At 48.0% G+C, this 18,116-nt stretch overlaps 1 protein-coding gene across 1 annotated transcript; it reads left to right on the top strand.

Moving 5' to 3' along the window:
• The first annotated feature begins 835 nt into the window (after positions 1-835).
• HABP2 (hyaluronan binding protein 2) lies at positions 836-17,781 on the top strand. The gene is made up of 11 exons (XM_005888654.2): positions 836-4,324; positions 5,793-5,900; positions 7,311-7,427; positions 8,466-8,585; positions 9,093-9,264; positions 10,454-10,551; positions 12,467-12,722; positions 13,118-13,260; positions 14,101-14,235; positions 15,218-15,363; positions 17,617-17,781. Exons 1-11 carry the CDS (start codon positions 4,204-4,206, stop codon positions 17,779-17,781), a joined length of 1,581 nt encoding a protein of 526 aa, XP_005888716.2. The 5' UTR covers positions 836-4,203.
• Positions 17,782-18,116: the final 335 nt, after the last annotated feature.

Raw genomic sequence — 18,116 nt, 5'->3', positions numbered from 1 at the left:
ACCCACAGTTTTCCGAGTCCCTCTCAAGGTGTTCGGTCAGCCTGTGGCTGTGGAATGAGGTGAGATGTCGTGACTGGGTCTGTCTGCAAAGAACAGGTTAGGTTCTAAAGACTCCTCTGTTTGTGTCTGATTTAATTTCATCTGAGGGTTATACTTTGATGGAATTTTGTCAGATTCCCCGCCATCTTTAGACAATGTGGGGCCAGAGATACACTGTGCTCATGTCCATGGGCAAGCTGCTGCTGTGGTTGATCCTGCTGGAGTCAGTGCGTGGTGACGGCCTGGCTGGCACAGACGGGGCCAGGACACAGTCCCCAACGGGTGGCAGAGGAGGTGGCCATCAAACAACACAGACTCTGCCCATCTCCCCAAAGCAGGTGACACAACAGCCCACAAGCCTATGGAAATGCCTCTTCAAAGCCGGCTAGACTGGGCCCAGCAACACAGGCTGAGCGCATCCATCAGCTGTCCTGCCACCTGCCAGCAAGGGTCTCTGCTGGGCTTGCCCTGTCAGCCGATTGGAAGCGTCAAATGCAGGCTGACAGGGCTGGGGTTTGGGGGCGGCCCTCGGAGGAATGGTTTGTGCCACAGTGATGGATGGTGCCAACAGGGACAGCGTTCCAGGGATTTCTACTCCGTTCCACACATCTGGCGAGCTCTTTAACCCAAACAGCTGCAGAGCCCCATCCTAGGAACTCTGGAGTTTTTCTGTAGGGACCACGATAATCCCAGTCCAGGGACCTGGAGCACGTGCCAAAGGAGATTTCCCAATGCATGTTACTTCCTAGAAGCTAAAACCCATGGACTTTCAGGAAACACAAACCCACAAGAGGCTCCCGGGCTCATAAAAAGCAAACTAGACTGGAGTCAGGTAGACTGGGGTTCTGATATCATCTCCTTCTGCCCTAACTTTTCCTTTTCTGTGAAATAGAAATAAGAAGACCTATGCCATTAGGGTTTTGTTTTGTTAAGGTTAAACAGATTGTGTGAAATCACATTTATTTAGTATAGTCACCAATACATAGAAAATAGTGAGTGTGTAATAACCTCTTATTTGGATTATTGGAGTTAAGATACTCTTACCATTCTTCCTGATAAATTCTAAAAGCAGACTCTGATAATTAGACAAATCCACAAGGGTTTCTTTTTATACCTGATATGAAATACTTCTGACAGCTGCCCCATTCTTCCCTCAAAGCTTTCTCCTTTTCTGTAGACTAGAGAAAGTTTCTGATAATCTGTATTTGAACCTGGAGTGATTTTTTAAAATCTGCCAATGGAACCAAATTTCATGTCGGGCTGCATGCAATCCCTCTCTCCCCAGGTAAGCCCTTGGACAAATGTCTATACTGCTGTCAAGCTCATCAGGCACTGTCTTCACCAAATATCTATGACCCAAGTCTCACAGTTTCTCTCCTGAATTCTCTGTTTACTCTAAACCAGACAGACACCATCTTTGCTGGCAGAGCCGTGTGCCCACCGTGTGTCGGCTGATCAGAAGGAAGGGAGGCTTGGCCCCCGAGGGAAAGCTTGATCTATCAAATACATATGTCAGGGGCTAATAGGGCTCTGTGTTGGGCACTGTGGAGCGAAAGAGAGGAACCGACATGGCTCTTACTCTTAAGAAGCCAACTATGCAGTTGGAGGAAACAAATCAGATAGACCATGTTAAATATGAAGTACAAGAGCTATGCCCTCTGAGATTGAGCCATGCAACCTAAAATTCTGCAATCAGCTGAGCCATTGAGGAGTTCTAGTATCTAGAATTTGTATCCCACCAGCAACTGAATATTAATCAAGCTATGTGGGTCTGTTTGTTATTACTACATGATATAGTCGGCCCTTGAACAATGTGAGGGTCAGGGATGCTGACCCCAATATAGTAAAAAATCTACTTTGTGTCCCCCAACCCCTGCCCCCAGCTTAACTTCCCTGGTGGCTCAGCAGTAAAGAATCTGCCTGCAATACTGGAGACGTGGGCTTGATCCCTGGGTCATAAAGACCCCCTGGAGAAGGAAATGGCAACCCACTCCAGTATTCTTGCTTGGGAAATCCCATGGACAGAGGAGCCTGGCTGCTACAGTCCCTGGGGTCACAAAGAGTCGGATCCGAGTGAGCACACACACACACACTGCCTTGCTTAGCAGGATGATAATCAATATCTACGTGTTTCATTCCCTCCTTAGCTTCACTGAGGGGTGAGGAGGCCTTGTAAATAGAGCTGGATTCAAGTCAAAGCCCTCCAGCACACATTTCATCCATCCCTCGTCATCTGGAAAAATCATACCATTCCATCTATCTATAAAAACCTCCCCTCATTTCCAAATATCTGCAATGGTCTAACCAAGATCAGCCAGTCTGACCCTCAACTTGTGGGAGTGATGGGAGAAATTACAGGAGCAATTCGAAGGTGCTGATCTCTAAACACCTGTTGGAAAACAAAAATCAATTCTCCAAAGAAAAAAGAAAGAAAGAAATGGGGCCATCATCTCATTACCAAACCCATTGTCTCTGAAAAATGTCAGTTTGAAATCTTTCATGTCAAATTCAGAAAAACATTTTTTTCCCTTCACACTCTCCCTCTCTTTCTCTACTTTATTAAGCTAGCTGGAAAGAAACTTGATTTGCCCCAGGAAGACAATGGCCTTATCTTCAACCTAGATCCTCTTGCCTGGGAAGGTGGCCTCCTCTGGGAGCATTTTCATAGTGGGGAAAAGCGGCTCGAGCGAAATAATGAGGAAGCAAAGGGAGTCTTGACTTGACAGTGTGATAAATGAGGTGAAACTTTGGCAAGGAACCAGAGTTGGCGTATTCAAAAAGGAAATAAAAAGATAGTTCCATTTTAATGGGAAATATAAAACAGCCATTGTGCAAAAGTCGATTTTTCAAAGGCTAGAGCGATAAAGACTATCAGGGAATGACTGAGAGACCAGTAAGATAATGTGATTGATAATCAGGCTTAGGTAAAGTGGCATCCTCCGAGCCATCAGCTGGCTCTGTGGGAGTGCCCTTTCAAGTCGGCTATCTGCATTTGCCCCTACGTCATTATCATATGCATCTCCGGAGGGCTTTCTTGCAGCTTCAGCTTGCCGGCTTGCCACACTCCTACCAGCTGGCGAGAGCAAAGTCAACCCTACTTCTCCTAAATCCCAAACTTCTCTCTGTCAGTTGCAGAGCTACCAACATCTTCCAAAGCCCCGGACAACAAAGAGCTTGGGTCCAGCCTTACACACACCTGCTTTCCCCAGTGGACTGGTCTAGTGTGAGATTTACCACCATGGCCAAGGCCACACACGGCCCTTTCTCTCAGTGGGCAGGATCTGTGAACCTTCTCAAGGTTGTTCTTGGGTGATTCCTAATTAACAGGCTGGATGTGCAGTGGGAATGACTGGACCCCTTTGACAAGGGCAAGTGTGAATTCTCTGAGGCAGTGTGAGAGGCCTGCTGAAGAAGTGGAGAGTGTGCACTTTAGGGGTTGTGCGGAGATAAGCTGCCTTTGTTCATAAGCTACATCTATTAGTGTGTGGTTTAAAGTAGAGATAATAATACACTTCCTAGATTTTCAGGAGAATGAAATGGGATGGTTCATGTAAAATGCTTAGTACCGAGCCTGGTACACAGTAAAGACTCAGTAAATATTAACGGTTATGATGACTCTATAGAAATAACTTGGGAGCAGTTTGATGCTGTGACCGAAAGGGAGGTGACAAATTTCTTTGACTTGATTGAGCTGAAGTGACTGGTAAAGTCCCACTGAGAAATTTCATTCATAGAACCACCCAACAAGGCATCCAAGTGCCCCTGGATCTGACCCTGGGCAGATCTGTATAGCAACTTGGAGGATTCCTAGACCCCAGTCATCTTCCTGTTACAGGTGAGGAAACTGAGGCACCGAGAACACAGTTGGCTTGTGTCCCAGGTCATGGTTAGCGAAAAGCCAGAACTTGACATCTTCTTCCCATTTCCAATCACGTACTCTTGACCTTGCCAAGTGCCAGTACTGGATCACTGGGTCATAACAACCCCCTCAAATGAAAATTCACAATGCTTGACCCCTTCTATACACCCTATTAGTGTCAGGAGCTGAAAAGACACAGGAAGCCTCTTTTAGGACCTAGAAATCTTCAGAAAATGGGGTTTTCAGTGAAATAAAATGGTGGCTTCTTTAAGTCTAACAATTAGGGTTTCTTCTGTCCTGTTCCCATGTCTGTAGATTGGACTCCTGACCAGTATGAGTACAGCCAAGAGTATAATAACCAGGAAGAGAACGCCAGCAGTACCTCTGCCTATTCTGACAACCCTGACTGGTACTACGAAGAGGATGGTGGGTACCAAAGCTGTTTGGGGGCCCTCCCGAAAGGAGAGCAGCCCACCCAGCAGGGAGTTTACATATGACCACATGCAAGGGCTCACCACCTCCTCGCTGAATGGGATCATAAAATAGGTTTTGGAAAAAGTTATTTAGAGTGGCTTTTTGGGTTGTTTTTTTTTTTTTTTTTCAGTTAGAATCATATACTGTGAAAACTGGAGAGGTTGTTTGAGACCATCTCTTCCATCCTCAAATGACAGGGGAAGCAAGTGAGGCCGAGGGGAGCTGACTTAGCCAAGATCACACAGCAAGTTAGTGCATCGTCATTCAGGTCTCCCGACCCTGTGGGTTAGTCATGTTCAAAGTCATTCCCAGAGCTTTCATGACATGCGGGTCCTAATTATGCAGAAGAATTTCGGTTAGCGTCAGGCAGCAGACTGTAGCTAATGCACAGCTGGCATTGGGACTTCCCCTTCAGCTGCGCTGTGTCTTCCTTTCTCTTTCCGCTCTTTGGAAGCTTTGCACGGTTGTTAGGTTGTGCGTGTGCATGCGTGTATTCACACATGTGCTTCGGCCACCTTTGTTTTTGTTTCCATGGCTTCTTAACCCACGCAAAGGGACAGAAAGGAAAATGAGAAGCGGGGCCTAAGCACAGGCACGTGACTAAACCAGGAGAAGGAATGGAAAGCACTTAGCAGCTGGAATAAAAGCTGTGTAACTGCGAAGTGGCCTGGAAGGCAGGGCCAAGATCCGGGGCATCAGGGGAACATCAGAAGGGACCATCAAAACAAGAGCCAGGCCCAGGGATCCTAGTTCCTGAACCAAAGAACAATGTGTGTGAACAGAAGGATAAAGAATTCCCCAAGGGAAGATCCATTCAGACAGCCATGAAAAGCCAAAGGCACAGATGAAATATGACAAAATCTAACTGAACAAGTAGTTGAAGAAAGATGAAGGCCACTGGGTCATTTCCTCCTCGCCGTCAATTCTTCTGTCCCCCTCTTGCCTTTGGTCTTCTTTCCTGATGTTCAGAAGGCTGGTGTTTCATTAGGGGTGGGTTTTCGTTCCCCGCTCCTGACCTCCACCCCTGGGCACTGGGAGTAGGGGAGGTCTTCAGGCTTGTGAAATGCCTTCAGCATCAGAGACAGACCCCGTGGCACTCCCAGCGAGACTGGGAGGAGAGAGACAGTGATGATGGGAAAGGGGAGTTACTCCAGGAGAAAGGCCCCATCCAAAGCCAGGCCGAGGGAGACAGGCACGATTCCTTCTCGCCTCTCCTCTTACTAACCCGAATCCCTCCCTCTGCCCTTGTGATGGCAGTGTTCCTGGATCTTTAAGGGCAAAGCATGTTTCCCCCTTTCCCTGATAACTGGCTCTGTAGTTCCTCTTTTATTTGGGGGCAGGAGGCAGAAATCCCATGAGCGAAGTGGGGTGTCTTGCCTGCTTTTCATTGCAAACCTTGACTTCTGCTCATGTGCTTTAGACCCATGCCTGTCCAACCCCTGTACAAATGGTGGGGACTGCCTCGTCAGTGGGGCCACCTTCACGTGCCGCTGTCCGGACCCTTTCTCTGGAAACAGATGTCAGAATGGTGAGTGTACCTTCACCAGATCCACTCTTTCCTCCAAGTTGAATAACAGGCACTTTCTAGGGGGTTAATGAAGGCTCTCAGAAATCCCATGGAAAGGCTGAAAACCACACATATTATATTATGCATAAAGGATTCCTCAGCCCGGTCAAGGCAACATCTTCCTGAGTCCTCATCCCCACGTGTTAGATTGGACTAATATGTCCATTCCACAGATGAGAACACTGAGGAGATAAAAACTGGATCCTGATCAGGGCTTGTTATTACTGTTGTTGAGAGTGTTTAGACCAACTTCAACAGAACAGTGTTCTCAAATAGGGGAGCAGGAAGGTGCTCAGGGCACATAAGGCCCAATCCTGTTAGAGAAAGGGAGACCAGAGTACACAGAGGACTTGTACACGGTCACACATCTAGTTGGGAGAAGAGCAGGAATTAGAGATCTGGGGCCTGATTCCAGCAGGGGCCTGATTCTCTCTTCCTGCCATCCTCACTCATGAAGACTCTGATAAAAGCTGTGTCTGCCTTTAGTGACCTCTTGTGGGCATAGCATGAGGTGATAAGGTATTGGGAATAGAATTCTTTTGGGCCAATTATACCCTTAGAGAAAACCTGGATTCCATCCTATCTAGTGACCATATAACTGGGGTGGGGGAGACAGTGAGGGTTTTGAGGTTGACTTCTTTTCTCTGTGCCCTTTTCAATTATTCCTACCATTTTCTTAAAAAAATATTCATTTATTTATTTGGTTGTGCTGGGTCTTAGTTGGGGCACGTGAGATCTTTGGTTGTGGCATTCAAACTCTTAACTGTAGCATGTGGGATCTAGTTCCCCATCCAGGAATCAAACCCAGGCCCCCTGTACTGGAAGCATGGAATCTTAGCCCCTAGGCCACCAGGGAAGTCCGTCCTATCATTTTCAACACCACAAAGTCTAAATAAATGCTTCAGGATGGTTTGGGAAATCAGGCACAAGCACAGTATCTGAGCTTATCCTCCACTTCTTGGAAGAGTGACAAAATTGTAAATGGAACATAAAATCAGCATAAAGTGGAGAAGCTCAAATTGCAGATCCATTTGGATTTGTTGAAGTTTTAAAATTATCAAAGTGCTCATAAAGATAGAATAATAAAGGCTATGAGCAGTAGGAACTCTTAAGGAACTGGGAAGCAATCATCCATGACCCAAGGATGAGGGAAATTTTCTTGGGGTAGGGGGGAGTGTGAGGGATGGGGGCGGGGGGGTGGTAGCATGGTGTTTCAGAACCATGGACAAGGGCACATGCTCTACCAGTCACCATCACCACCTCTCCCAGGACCACCTCCTAAATATTGTACTGTGCAAGTACCTTTCAATGTAAAATGTGCCCCAAATAACATCCTGTACCTGGCAAAACTTCTCTATTGGTCTCCCACAGTGCAAAACAAGTGCAAAACCAACCCCTGTGGCCGGGGAGACTGTCTCATTACTCAGAGTCCTCCTTACCACCGCTGTGCCTGCAAACACCCTTACAGGGGCTCAGACTGCTCCAGAGGTAAGTTCTGGAAGCCTATTCTATGCTAAGCTCTCTCTACCCTGACTTATGCCTAGGATGTCAGTATCCTACTGTGTGAAGTCCAGATACCAACCCAAAGTTTTGATGGCCCTTTTAACGAAGACTTTTTAATATTCACTATCCCTGGAGAGTCCAGTGGGAATTGACCAGTCTGTGTGCCTTCCCATAAAAAAAATCATCTTGAAATCCGCTGCTAGGAAGTAAGCCCCAGTCTATTCCTGCTGCTGCTGCTAAGTCGTTTCAGTTGTGTCTGACTCTGTGCGACCCCATAGACGACAACCCACCAGGCTCCCCCATCCCTGGGATTCTCTAGGCAAGAACACTGGAGTGGGTTGCCATTTCCTCCTCCAATGCATGGAAGTGAAAAGTGAAAGTGAAGTCGCTCAGTTCGTGTCTGACTCGTAGTTCGTGTCCGACTCGTAGTGATCCCATCGACTGCAACCTACCAGGCTCCTCCATCCATGGGATTTTCTGGGCAAGAGTACTGGAGTGGGGTGCCATTGCCTTCTCCGAGTCTGTTCCTAGAACGGGTCATGTATATTTATCCACTGCTGCGAGTCAGGCATTGTCCCAGGAGACTTACATTCTCTCTCACATTCTCCCAAAAACACTACAAGAAAGAGTTTTACAGATGAAGAAATTGAAGTTCAGAGAGGTTAGCTAACTTGCTCATGGTTACACAGCTATCAAGGGGCAGAGCTAAGTTTCAGTCTAGCTCAGACTGGCCCCAAATTCCTGCTCAGTCCATGCATCTTGCTGTTTTTCACTGAACGACGTGTCTGCTTATATACTCACTTTTGCTGGCCTCTGTCATACTGTCTCACCCACGTTTGTTTACATCCTTAGGGTGTGTGTGTATGTTTACTAGCATGCCAGTGGGTCTCTTTCCCCTTTGGTGACCCACCTTCTGTGAAAGGATGGACACCAGAAAGGTGCCACCAACATCTCCTCATCAGCTCAGATGTAGCTGCAACTCCTCCTAAAGAGTCTTCCTGGACCCACTCCCTGTGTTCACAGTGGTTCCTGTGTGCAGGCCAAATCCCTGCCAAAACGGTGGCACCTGCTCCCGGCAGAGGCGGAGGTCCAAGTTCACCTGTGCCTGTCCTGACCAGTTCAAGGGGAAGCTCTGTGAAATAGGTATGGGTCTCTACCACCACTTCTCCAGAATCTCAGAGCCACACAGGAGGCCTCTGGAATCCTTTATCTGTTGGGGACTTGGCAGAACAGGATTCAAGTCAAGATTCCCAAGCGCTGCTATTGCCTCAGCCTTCCAACCAAAGGGCATAGGGTGTGTCCTGCTCCATGTAAAGGATGTAATCAACGGGGATATATGTAGGCAAGTCAAATACATCTGGGCATCCTCAGTCCTCAATGCACCTACCTCAATGCCCCTCAGTGCACCAGTTCTTGTTTGAGCCAAAATTAAAGAATTCAGTTCCCATCCCCAACCCCCATGAGATTGTGTTTTTAAACTGGGTTGAAGGTGGAACATTTGCAAGCCACCTTCTTTCTGGGACCTGTGGTGGAATCTCAGGGTGATCTGTATCTAGGCCAGTCCTCTCACACCTGATACAGCTGACAAGTCCTTTCCGGGTGCGGCACGCGTTGGCCTCAGCTCTCACATCCTTGCCTGCTCTCTCCGAGGTCCTGATGACTGCTACGTTGACGACGGCTACTCTTACCGAGGGAGAGTGAGTAAGACCATCCACCAGCACACGTGCCTTTACTGGAACTCCCACCTCCTCTTGCAGGAGAAGTACAACATGTTTATGGAGGACGCTGAGGCCCACGGGATTGGGGAGCACAATTTCTGCAGGTAAAACTCACCTACGTCTCTGCTCAGCCTTGGCTACTTGTCAGGGTGAGGATTTGCTTGTCCCTTCACCTTGCTCCTAGTTTTCCTGAGTCAGCTTAGAGATTTTGAAATGGAACACTGAAACTCATCAGCTTACTATCAATAGGAAGATTTTCCAACTCAGTATAGATTAGGTTATGCTGCTGTAATGAACAACCCCAAGCCCCAGTGGCTTGAAAACATCAGTGTTTATTTCTCACTCACACTGCATGTGTCATGTAGGTTGGGTAACTCCACAGAGTTACTCAAATATCCAGGGAGGGCAAGGAGAGCCTGGAATATGGAGGATGAGATTTTTACCTCCTCAACCTAGAAGTGACACATCATTTCAGCACACGTATTTCATTGACCAGAAATAGTCACATGGTCCCACACAAACTTCAAGGGAGAAACGGAACATCAGAGGAGGAAACGAAAGGTTTGGTGAGCCTTACAGTCTCTGCCACAAGGATGTGCAGGCTTTCCCAGAAAAGAATAATGTTATTTCCATCCCTGGTGATGACTAGTTACCTTCTTCCCCATCTGCTGCCTCCAGACCATTCTGTTGCCTTCCTCCCTCTGCTCATTGTCTGACCAAGGCCAAGGACATTCTATACGGTCTCCATATAGAAACGGGGATTTTGTGTATGGCTTTCAACTGGTTCCATTAAGCAGAAGGATTTCCCTTGTACAACACACAAGTTCCCTTCCACTTTCGTTGATCTTGAGCTGTTCCTTCCATGGGATTGTCTGCAGGGTAGCCTCTCTCAGAGAATTCTCAGGCTCAAAATTTGAAACTTTGGGCAAAGGAGCCTTTCTCTCGCCCTGTTTCTGTATTTATTTCATGTTCCTAACAAAGAAGGGTCTTTAATAGGGATATCATTTATTTTCCTGCAAAACAATTTGTGTCTTGTGGATCTGGCATAATGTTTGTGAACTACTTTCTGGTTATTGAGATTCCCCTCCAGAAGTTAACTTGGTCCCAGAGCTATAACCACGCTTATATGCCAAGATTTGCTAACCTGTTGGAGGAATGGAATGGAAGTTAGCTCTGGGTATGGGGGGGCAGAGGGTGTAAGAACTTGATATTCTTTTACCCAAAGGTCCTTTAATGAAGTCCAGTGGGTTCACCAAGCCTCAACCCCGGCTTACTTTGTTGTTTGTTTTTTAGAAACCCAGATGGAGACAAAAAGCCCTGGTGTTTCATTAAAGTAAACAATGTGAAGGTGAAATGGGAGTACTGTGATGTCCCTGCCTGCTCTGCCCTAGGTAAGACTGTGGCTATCTGGAGGTCTGGGAGTGGGGAGGTTGTAGATCCACAGAAGTTCCTGGAACTCTCTCTCTCCCCGACCCTTACTCTCCCTCCACACCTGCTTCACCATTTGCCAACCTGGTGGCAACCCAGCTCCCCGACCCTCTGCTCCCAGGCCGAGCAGACCTGGACAGCTTTGCAAACTCAGGCCTCCTGGCTCCCAGTCAGTGCACTCAGCAAATACTGGCTGCTTGCGTGCCGTATGCCAGGCGCTGTGCCAGGCCTTCAGTGTACAGTGGGGATCAAACATTGGCTGAGCCTCCACAGCCTCTCAGGATACAACATGGACTGAGTTCCAGCTTCACGGTCTTTCTAAAAGTCTGCCTTGGTCCACTTCTCTACCCACATCTGAAGCTATGCACCCTCCTGCCCTGATCAGTGGAATTGCTTCCCTGAACAGTTTCATTTTTGTGCCTTTGCTCTGTCCCACGTTCGCTCTTGTCCATATCTAACCATTCTTTGAGAATCACCCCAAGTAATCACTCCTCCTGGCTCAAATGGTAAAGAATCCACCTGCAGTGCAGGAGAGCTGCGTTCAGTCCCTTGGTCAGGAAGATCCCCTGGAGAAGGGAGTGGCTACCCACTCTAGAATTCTTGCCTGGAGAATTCCATGGACCGAGGATCTTGGTTGGCTATAGTCTGTGGGGTCACAAAGAGTCAGACATGACTGAGCAACTGTGACTTTCAATCACTCCTCCAGAAAGTCCTCCATGACCTACCAAGTGAAGCGCTACCTTTCACTCCTTACAAACCTCATGAAATGGACTGGGCACCACCCTACAACTCTTATTGCTCTTTCCTTTGATTGACAATAATCTGTGCAAATGTCTCATCTACCCAACTCTGTCATCTGGGTATCTTCCCCTAGGCACCAAAAAAGCCTTCAAAAATCTATGTGTGCATTAACATAGTTAAATACATAACTGGAGGTCAGTAAAGAATCTGCCTGCAATGCATGAGACCTGTTTGATTCCTGGGTCTGGAAGATCCCCTGGAGAAGGAAATGGCAACCCACTCCAGTATTCTTGCCTGGAAAATCCCATGGACAGGGGAACTTGGTGGGCTACAGTCCAAGGAGTTGGACACAACTTAGCAACTAAACTACCAGAGATGGATTTCTAACTGATACTTATTTGCATGTTTTGTTGAAATCCTCTTGCTATACAGTGTTAATGTGAGTTACAGGTATATACTAGAAGGATTCACAATTTCTAAATGTTGAACTATATTTATAGTTATTTTAAATATGGACTATATTCCACCCGTTGTACAACAAAATAACCCCCTGTAGTTTATTGTATACCTAATAGTTTGTCCCTTTTAATCCCTGTCTTGCCTCTCCTCCCTGTCTCCCCACTGCTAAGCACTAGTTCATACTCTATATCCGAGTCTGCTTCTTTTTTGTTATATTCTCTAATTCGTTGTATTTTTTAGATTCCATATACAAATCATACACATTTCTATGTGTTTGTATGCACATCAAAATAAGAAGGAAAAAGCAGTATCTTCATCATTAATTCTATAGACTTGCTTTGTGTTAATCAATGTGCTCAACAAATTTTTAAGGGTATGTATAAGCATGCAGGTGTTCTTTTTTTTTCACTATACCGAGTGGACTTGTGGGATCTTCCGTCCTCGACCAGGGATTGAATCTGGGCCTTTAGCAGTGAGAGCACGGAGTCTTAACCACTGGACCATCAGGGAATTCTGCCAACAAATGTTAATTGCACGTGCTCATCCTGTATGCACCAGTACGGTCTCTTAGTTCTGGACAGTAGCTCAGCTTCTAAGGCAGAGCCATATCTCTGATAAGGTCCTTCTGAGACCCCAGAGGGAGGGTGGAAGTGTGATTTATTTCTCTGTGTTTTACAGACGTTGCCAACCCAGAGGGAAGACCCACTGAGCCCTTGACCAAGTTTCCTGAGTTTGGGTCCTGCGGGAGGACGGAGATAGCAGAGAAGAAGGTCAAGAGGATCTTTGGAGGCTTTAAGAGCACGGCCGGCAAGCACCCGTGGCAGGCATCCCTGCAGACCTCCCTACGACTGACCGTCTCCATGCCCCAGGGCCACTACTGTGGGGGGGCGCTGATCCACCCGTGCTGGGTGCTGACTGCTGCCCACTGCACTGAGTAAGCGCCTGCTGCGAGCAGAGGCCAGGGTGGCCAGAATCCCCAGGGGGTGCTGTCCCCTTCCCATCTGATCAGCATCTTGACAACTCTGGCAGGACTAGGGGGTCTAACCTAGCTCCAAGGGCAAAAGTGTGTCTCCTTAAAACCAGACAACAGAAGAAAGCTCCCGTGTGTAGAATGCTTACCACATGCATTACATGTGTTATGACAGTCAAGCCTCAAAACTGACTGCTGAATGACCGGCAGGAGAGCTCTGTGAGCAAGACCATGATTACAGATGAGGATGCCACCGGGCGAGAAGTCAGGTCATCTGTCAAAGGTCACAGCTCACGGGTGTGGCTCCAGCCTCTCAAATTCCAGGACTAGTTCCTGATCATTATACTTTCCTCTTACAGGATAAAAACCAAATATCTGAAAGTGGTACTTGGAGACCAGGACCTGACGAAGACGGAATTCCATGAGCAGAGCTTTGGGGTGCAGAAGATTTTCAAGTACAGCCACTATATTGAAATAGACGACATTCCCTACAACGATATTGGCAAGTCTCTTCTCTTCTATTGTGGCTTTCCTGCTTCTCTTGTCCTGGGTGGATTTCTCTACTGACAGAAAGTTGAGGCTTGGTTTTGGAAGGTGCTCTGCGCAGGTCTTTCATAGACCCTGTAAGGTAGAGCATTTCTTCCAGGGCGTTTTAGTTCTGAAAGGTCTATGTTAGTGTTGCAGATAAATGTGCACAAACTTTTAAACTGAGGGGAAGGAACATCCGATGCAAAGAACGGTGTGCTGTGCAGAGCTCAGTCTTGAATCCCTACTCCCCCACTTCCTAACCGGTTTCACCCTTCTAAGTCTCAATTCCCTCTTCTGTGAAACAGGGACACTGATGTCCAGCTGTTCACTTCCCCTGTGTGCTAAGTGACATGATGTACATATGTCCCATGTACATCTGGCACCTGGTAGGCAATGATGTACTTATGCTTCTTGCTCCTTAGTTCTGTATTTCTTCATTCACACACTTCTCACTCTCCCTTCTCAACACTGTGCACGCATGCTAAGTTGCTTCAGTCGTGTCCGACTCTGTGCGACCCTTTGGACGGGAGCCGACTAGGCTCTTCTGTCCTCAACATCTTTCCCCCCACTTAAAGCCTGTTTTTCCAAAATGGTATTCAAAATGATTTCAAACTCAGTTATTGTTCCTTAGCATTACTCTCAGCCTGAAGTGTTATGACTCCTCCCCAGGTGAAGGTTAAAAGCATGAAATGATGACAGAAGAATTTGGGGTATTGGGAGTAGGGTTTTCCTACAACCACCTTCCAATCGAGCTGAAGCTAATGCTTCTTTGACAGAGAGGGTTTCATCACCCATTTCCCCTCTCTCTACCTAGCCTTGCTCAAGCTAAAGCCAGTGGATGGTCATTGTGCCCTGGAATCCAAATATGTGAAAACTGTCTGTTTGCCCGACGGTCCCTTTCTCTCTGGGACTGAGTGCTATATCTCCGGCTGGGGTGTCACAGAAACAGGTGAGTGTGGCCATGCATTCTCCTGCCACTCAGGTGACTTACATCCACCAGACAGGAAAGGGTCACATTCAACTGCCCTCCAGGACTAGAAATCAGAGTTACATTCAAAATGACTTATCAAAAGAAAGAGATTGCCCCAGCTTTCTGTGTATGTGCTCAGTCATGTCAGACTCTTTGCAACCCCATGGACAGTAGCCTACCAGGCTTCAATGTCTGTGGGATTTTCCAGGCAAGAACACTGGAGTGGGTTGCCATTTCCCACTCCAGGGTATCTTCCTGACCATCTTTCTAGCTCTAGTTAAATCTCATCACCTTCACAGTCTCCTCTGATCTCCATATCTGTCCTTGGCCCTAGCCCCTAACTCCTTGACTTTCACCAGGTATTGATCTTGCATCCATGGAGAATTTCCTCCTTTCCTAGGTAGATATAGTACTGACAAGATTATATTGTTATTGTTCAGTAACTAAGTCGTGTCCAGCTCTTTGCGACCCCATGGACTGCAGCATGTCAGGCTTCCCTGTCCTTCACTATCTCCCAGAGTTTGTTCAAATTCATGTCCATTGAGCAGATGATGCTATCCAACCTTCTCATCCTCTGCTGCCCTCTTTTCCTTTTGCCTTCCTCCTTTCCCAGCATCAGAGTCTTTTCCAATGAGTTGGCTGTTCCCATCAGGTGGCCAAAGTACTGGAATTTCAGCTTCAGCATCAGTCCTTCCAATGCATGTGCCCTGTAATATGGAAATTCAGGAGTAGTATCTTAAGTGTCTCTCAAATACTCAAAATAGATTTCCCTCCCTTCCAATCTTGTTCTTAATAATGGAAGGCAAGGATCATTTCAAGTAGGCTTCTCTCCCCATCTCCTAGAAAAACCCCTACTGCCTGAACTTGGGGCAGGTGGCCCTCTTCTGACCACTGCTGATTTCTGGTGGGGCAGGTTCCACCCTGGTCTCTACAGTGGCAACATCTTTTCTCTGCCCCTCAGGAGAAGGGTCCCGCCACCTCCTGGATGCCAAGGTCAAGCTGATCAGTAACACAATATGCAACTCCCGCCAACTCTATGACCACTCGATCGATGACAACATGATTTGTGCAGGAAACCTCCAGAAGCCTGGACAAGACTCCTGCCAGGTCAGAGACTCCACGTGGCATTTGGAGAAAGCAGGGCCTCACACAGGGGCACAGAGGGCACTTAGAGCCCCGGGCAGGGAGGAGGGGCAGAGACCCACTTGCCATTCGGTCAAGGTGGGCACATCTGTCCTCTGAGGGCTCAGCATCAATACCTAGCAGTCACTCTGCTCGCTGTTGTTGAATTTGATTCTGACCAGTCTGGTGAAGGATGTCACTGTCGCCATTGTACAGATGCTTAGAGAAATTATCTTGGTCCACAGCTCCTGGGTGGAAAGTGCAGAGCAAGAACTTGCTCCTCTGTGTTAAAATGTGAAGAGGGTGTTTCTGCCCTCAGTGCTGGGCAGCTTGTCTGCAAATCCCAATAAGCAGGGACATTTGCAAAGACCAGTGGTTAGAAAGAGAAAGATGAGGGGCCAGAGAATTCACAATATTGAGTCACCATTAGGATTTAAATGTGTGTGTGTGAAGGGGGAAGGAGATTTACCCCTAATACACTAATTGGCTGAGTGGCTCCCCTGTGGCCAGAGCCAATTTAGATCCTGCCTGACACCCACCCTCAGACAGGACTTTGGGGGGCAAGCATGGGCACCCTCAAACCTGAGCTCCTCCCTACAAAGAAACTCAACAGTGATCTGCAGCCTCGAGCCTACTTTGGGATGGGAAATCATGGTCACTCTCAGGGTCTGTGGCTCTCCTGTGACCCTCTGTCCTTTTCCAAGGAGCCGCAGGTATCTACCTACTTAAAGGAAGGGTATGGGCAGATGGGAGTGATTTTCCCTGAGTCCCTAGAAGATGGATAAGGAAACATATTGCAGGATTTTAAAAAGACAGTCAAAGGTTTGAAACCTGCTTCTGTCCTTTACTTTGTGACCTGTCAGTCACTGAATGGCTTAGTCAGCCTGGGCTTCTATATAAGTGACCTAGACTGGGTGGCTAAACAACAGACGTTTCTCACAGTCCTGGAGGCTGGAAGACTGAGATCAGGGTGCCAGCATGGTTCCAGTGGGACCCTCTCTGACTGCCAACTTCTCATGGTGTCCTCATGTGGCAGAAAGAGAGAGAGCTCTCTAGGTCCCTTCTGCATGCGTGCTTGGTCACTCAGTTGTGTCTGACTCTTTGCAACCCCAAGGACTGTAGCCCATCAGGCTTTTCTGTCCATGGGATGTCTCAAGCAAGAATACTGGAGTCGGTTGCCATTTCCTTCTCCAGGGGATCTTCCTGACCCAGGGATCAAATCTGGGCTTCCTGCGTTGCAAGTGGACTCTATACCAACTGAGCCACAAGGTTTCGACAAGGGCACTAATCCTGTGCATGGTCCCCACCCTCCCAACCTAATTACCTCCCCAAAGCCCTATCTTCTGATAAAACATTAGGCTTTAACACAGGAATTTGAGCAGGGCAGGGAGGACACAAACATTCAATCTGCTGCCCTCAAATAATTAGCCAACATTAAGTGTCTAATCTATAAAATGGAACTAGGGTATCCATAAAATTGGGAGATTGTGGCTAAGATTGAAAGAAATAATTCATTAAATATCCTACCAGGTGTGTAAGTGGGAGCACATACGTGTGTGTGTGTGTATGTGAGCTGTCCTTCTCATTCCTGCCCTCCTCACCATCTTCCTCCTCTCCACTCTAATTGGGGGTTTAATGTGAACCATGCACTGTCCCATAAGCCTTACAAACCTTAGTCCTCACAAGAACCCTCGGGTGGGTTCTGTGGCCACCTATGGTTTACAGTGTGAGAATGGAGGCCCCACAGGCCAGCAGATGGACAGCCTGGCTTGGAGACTGGTAAATCTCAGCCCACAGACCATGCTGAACGTCATGGCCATGCTGCCTCTGAACCCCATCCTTCCTGGCCAGTGTGTGCCCTGCAGGCCCTGGAAGGTGCTCTATCCAAACAGGGCATCCCTCCAGCCCCTGCTAGATCCCAGGATGGAATGAGAAGTCGAGAGCCCCCTAGTAATACCTGCATCACTGAGTCACGGTGGGTTAGGAAGTCAGGGTATGACCTGGGCCTGGCCCCATGGCTTCTCTGCCAAGCCCTCTCTGACTTAGGACACAGGTTGGTATCTGCTTCTCTCCCTTCGGAGCACTGCATCATATGAGGCATAGGAAGAACCTTGTTGCCACTTTCCCCAGGGCTGGCCAACAATCCCACCCCTCACCCCCCAGCATCCCCTCACAGGAGGTGGGGGTGTCTGAGTATATACTGAACCACAGAGTGGACCCTTGCATCTTTTCCCATAGGGCGACTCCGGAGGCCCTCTGACCTGTGAGAAGGACGGCACCTCCTACATCTATGGGATCGTGAGCTGGGGCCTGGAGTGTGGGAAGAGGCCAGGCGTCTACACCCAAGTGACCAAATTCCTAACGTGGATCAAAGCCACCATGGAGAAGGAGGCTAGCTTCTGAGGTGTCTTGTGAGGCTCACAGCCTGTCCTGTGAACACCCAGACAAGGCGAGGCCCTGTGGGCAGCAATGGACGCCCCCGGAGCCTCTGAGCACACAGGCTCTCAGCAGAGACCACTGCTGCCCAGCCCAGGGCACCAGGGACCGGCATGGCCCCCGCTTCCTCAGGCTCCCTCCTGGGAAACCCAGAAATGAGAGAATCAAGCTCAAGTGCATGACGTTTGCTTCCCTTCCAACAACCGTAGCTTCTAGAAAATCAGTGTTCACAGCCTGCCTTCACTTGGGACACTGGCAAGTGAGAGCCTTCAGACGGCTCAGCATCGGTGGGGGTCACCTTT

This window comes from Bos mutus, chromosome 26 (genome assembly GCF_027580195.1).
Source record: "Bos mutus isolate GX-2022 chromosome 26, NWIPB_WYAK_1.1, whole genome shotgun sequence".
Lineage (NCBI taxonomy): Eukaryota > Metazoa > Chordata > Mammalia > Artiodactyla > Bovidae > Bos > Bos mutus.
Note: the sequence above shows the minus strand (reverse complement) of the source record. Positions and strands in the feature narration are given on the sequence as shown.